We start from the raw sequence: 4,344 nt of genomic DNA on the forward strand, positions 1-4,344 counted from the left end.
ATCAAAACTGAGAATAACTCATTTGCTCGTATATTGTCCGACAGTGACAGGTTTCAAAATAATACTAACAATTACATCACATTACTGAGGTAAATTTTTCTTTAGTGCCAACTCGAATAAACAATTCAACTCACCACACTCGACTTTACATTTGTCATATTTTTCTTAAATAATGTTTTAAGTTTTCTTAAAATTAGTTCTGGTTAAAATGGTATGCAGATTGTGCCATAATGCAGTTTCTTTCTTGTCTTATGTTTTACAACGTTAGTTTGTTTGGTGGTCTGCTATATAATAAGGATGTAGTAGGTGAAATTATTTTTTTTCCCATAAATATATCTGAGTACAAAGATGACAGAAGAGAATAACATAAAAGAAAAATGACACGCTAAAGGCAAACACAGAGGAAAGTGCAAAAGGCTCCCCCTGTCATGAAAGAGACTTTAATCTACACTTATCCACAATCTTGAAGACATAATTGAGAGGGCTAGCTAAATAAACGTTGCAAATACAAGCCAAAAGCATTTTCCATTATTAAACTTGCAATATCAACTCCATCTCTGCAATTATCTTCTTTCCAAAAGAGCCATCATGAATAGAAGGACAACTCAAACATGGGGGTTACTCCTGAATGATCCAAGGGCCTTAACAGCACCTGCTCTCAAGATGAACTGGTGGTAGAAAGCTGCAATGGCTGCCCCAATAAATGGTCCTACCCAAAAGATCCACTGACCAGACACAAGGGAACAATATATCAGATAAAAGCTATAGCTTTATAAATTATTTCTAAGTTCATAAACTGACTTTTGGTACAAGATATAGATAAAGTGATGACAAAAGCAAAATATTATTACTTACATGGTCATCCCAGGGCTTGTCTTTGTTGTAGATAACAGCAGCTCCAAGACTCCTTGCAGGGTTGATGCCAGTGCCAGTCACTGGGATGGTAGCCAAGTGAACCATGAACACAGCAAATCCAATGGGAAGTGGAGCCAAAACCTAATACAGAATAATGCATAGTAAGAATCTTATGTTATTGATTTAAAGTAGACACCGTTGATGCAAAAGTTATTCCAAACACGTGAATCCAAATAACCAGAAAAAAAGAATTCGGTACTGATAAAACACTAGACAATTGAGTTGTGACAGATGGGGCCATGCTAACATGTGAAGCCCGTATTTCATCCTATTTAATTAGAATAATCAGTAAAAGGCAACTTTATTTGGGAGCCCAAGCTTATAATTGATGAATTGGTAATAGATTTGCCAGCCTTGGGAAAATGACACATGCATTAGAGACACAATAATAAATCTTTTATCTGAAACTTAAGACACTCCAAGTCCTTTACTTGTCGGATAACATGGATGCGGTAGAATCCACTTTTCTCAAAACTGGAAGAAATTATGTAACCTTATAATCATGTGGGGGGCACGAAATTCAACCATCACCACAAACTCTTGAACAAAGGCAAAGGGGACCCAAGTTCCACAAACGCACGCTACTGTTACACTTCTTCAACATAATCATTTCACTTGGAAAATTTGGTATTCGAAAGAGATAGTTTCACCACCCAATGATGTATCCAGTCAGAAATTAAATGTGCCTATTTCAATTTTGGAAAACTAAGAACAATCAAATAAATTGGCTACAACAAGTAAAGCAAGAAACCTGAGAAAAAAGTCTTCTGATTTAACACTGAAACACGCAATGCCTTATAAATAGATCGAGAATTGATGCACAGTATTTTCTTTACCTTCAACTAGACGCAATTCGAAATCACTGTCTTAAAAACTATTCACCATAGTTTAAGGGGAGACTAAAATGCAAACCAGATTGAACTTTATTATATCAGAACATTTAACATAGTACTCCCTTCAAGCACGACTCAGGCAGCAATTGATGTTCCACAGTTGATATATTATTCATACATACAATTAAAACAAGGCCACAGGATCAGAAACAGAAACTAATAATAAGAAAAATGATTGAGAAGGTACCGGCACATGAGAATCTCTGGCATTCCTCTTGGGATCAGTGGCAGAGAAGACAGTGTAAACCAAAACAAAGGTGCCAATGATCTCAGCACCCAATCCAGTACCTTTGCTGTACCCAGCAGCGAGAAAATTAGCCCCACCACCATACTTGTTGTAGTAAGACTTTTGGAAGGCCTTCACCAACCCAACTCCACAGATAGCCCCCAAGCACTGAGCCACTATGTACATGATAGCACGGATCAAAGACACCTTGCGAGCCAAAAACAGCCCAAATGTTACTGCTGGGTTAATGTGACCCCCTGCAAACCAAATCAACAAAAGTTTCGTCCATGAGAGCTAAACCTTTCGTGGTAATCCTGAACAAACAATTGCTACAAAAGACACAGTCCAAAAACAGTCTAGGAAACTTGAGCCAGAAAGAAAAACAAAGGAAACCAAGTAAGAAATCCCTTTTATTTTGGATAACACGTCTGAATAAACGGTGCTTAAACAGAGCAAGTTTCTACGCTTGGTAGCGTAGAACGAAAAATTCAAAACAATAAGAAACCCTCTGCAAGCAAACATTTTTTTTTTCAGACAGCCAACACAGAAAAGTGTGAAAAGGTAAAACATAATGAGAGTTTGCAAAACATGAAGCAAACATGGCAAATGACAGGATATATACATATTTTTTTTCATTTGGAGCCAAAGGATCTGGGGAAAGGACAAGAGAAGAACCTGATATCCCAGCAGTGCAGTAAACAAGGATGAAGATCATGCCACCGAAGGCCCATGCAATACCAAGAATGCCAACCCCACCACAGACATCACCCTTGTCCTTGATGTCACTCTGGTGACTGTACCCTATCACAGTGAGCACGGTAATGTAGAGGAAAAGCAAAGTTGCAATGAACTCAGCAATGAGAGCCCTGTAAAAGGACCACTTTGTTAGCTCCTCAGTATCAATGAGGGGTGCAGGAGGAGGGTCATGGTAGTCCTTCCCAGAGAAGGAGCCACGCTCGGTAACCTCAACGTCCTTCGCCATAACAAGAATACTAGTACTACCCTCTTGCCACAACAAGCTCAGACAGGAACCTAGGTTGTCAGAGAAGGCAAAGAGCAGAGAAAGGAAGAGACTTTGGGGTAATGGGCAGGTGTGGAAGAGACTTACAAGAGAAGGGGTATATATGCTGGTGCACCCTCAGGATTATACCAATTTTTTTCTTTTTTCTTTTTTCTTTTTTCTTTTTATCTAAAAACTTTTCTATTTTGGTGTTAATGTGATCTGTCCAATTTGGCAGGAATGGCGTATGGTACAAAGTTTTTTAAAAATTGGAAGAAAAAGAAAGGTTTGGTTTGGTTTGGTTTGGTGTTAGGCTTTTAGCTTTCATTTCACCGACCCTTCACTCCACCTCACTTTGCCACACCACACCACCCCCACTCCACTCCCTTCCTTTTCATTTCTATATTTTTATTTCTCTTCTTTTTGTCATTTTTCGTCTCTCCAGAATCTGCATTTCACCATAGTGGTTGGCTCTTGCCTTTTGCAATCACGGGTTTTCACCCTTTCTTCAAACTTCTACAACTTGTACATTTTTCTACCCTTCCCATCGCAAGTTGTTTTGTGTTTTATGTTGTCCTCATATGTTTGTTACACATGTTTGCCAGTTATTCAGAAAAAATCCAGATTTCAACACAAAAATTATACGATTCCTACTCTTGTTTACAATCTTTAAACACATCCCGAATGTAATTTCATATGCTCAACGTAAACTGTGGGTTTCTAATCCAATTTGGAATTCGAACTTGTTGCCATTATAACTATTTTATTGTCCCAGACTGTCATAAAAAAATAATTAAAGAATGAAGACCCATGGTATAAAATAATTAAAGAGTAAAGAGTTTCAAATATAAAAGTAGAAGGATATGATTAAAAATAAAAACGTGTAAACCAAAACGATATATCGTTAATCAACTCTCAAAATTACATGTGCCAAAACTACTAAAAAATCAATCAGATCAGTTCAAAATGGAGTTAAGTGATAATAATTGCCTTAAAGGCACTTTCTGGATAAACAGTATTTTAAAAAAAATCTAAAACTAAAAGCGGCGATACAGGCTAAATTCAATACCATGACAATGAATATTAAATCGTTGAATACCACCATATTTTCGTATTATGGCATATTTTGAACGCTGCATTATAAGAATTACGAGTAATGACTTTCGTAAGAAAGTTTGATTTTTAATATTATGTTGTTTTCTATATTGTTCAGTATATTACATTAAAAAAATGCAATGATATCATTTAATTAGGGACTCAATTATATTTTGCTCGCGGTTTGATTATTGAACTTTTAATAATTACTTTCA

At 36.8% G+C, this 4,344-nt stretch overlaps 1 protein-coding gene across 1 annotated transcript; it reads right to left on the minus strand.

Moving 5' to 3' along the window:
- Positions 1–300: 300 nt before the first annotated feature.
- On the minus strand, positions 301–3,141 carry LOC108326143 (aquaporin PIP2-1). Its single transcript, XM_017559444.2, has 4 exons — positions 2,710–3,141; positions 1,996–2,291; positions 856–996; positions 301–725 (listed from the first exon to the last, which is right to left on the minus strand). The coding sequence occupies exons 1-4, from the start codon at positions 3,014–3,016 to the stop codon at positions 606–608; spliced, it is 864 nt and encodes a 287-aa protein (XP_017414933.1). The 5' UTR covers positions 3,017–3,141; the 3' UTR covers positions 301–605.
- Positions 3,142–4,344: the final 1,203 nt, after the last annotated feature.

This window comes from Vigna angularis, chromosome 3 (assembly GCF_016808095.1).
Source record: "Vigna angularis cultivar LongXiaoDou No.4 chromosome 3, ASM1680809v1, whole genome shotgun sequence".
Classification (NCBI taxonomy): Eukaryota; Viridiplantae; Streptophyta; class Magnoliopsida; order Fabales; family Fabaceae; genus Vigna; species Vigna angularis.

Coding starts and splice junctions, on each gene's coding strand:
- LOC108326143 (XM_017559444.2), bottom strand. CDS start 3,016: ATGGCGAAGGACGTTGAGGTTACCGAGCGTGGCTCCTTCTCTGGGAAG. Junction 2,292..2,709: donor CTGCACTGCTGGGATATCAG/GTTCTTCTCTTG, acceptor TTTGGTTTGCAG/GGGGTCACATTAACCCAGCA. Junction 726..855: donor ACAAGCCCTGGGATGACCAT/GTAAGTAATAAT, acceptor GTGTCTGGTCAG/TGGATCTTTTGGGTAGGACC.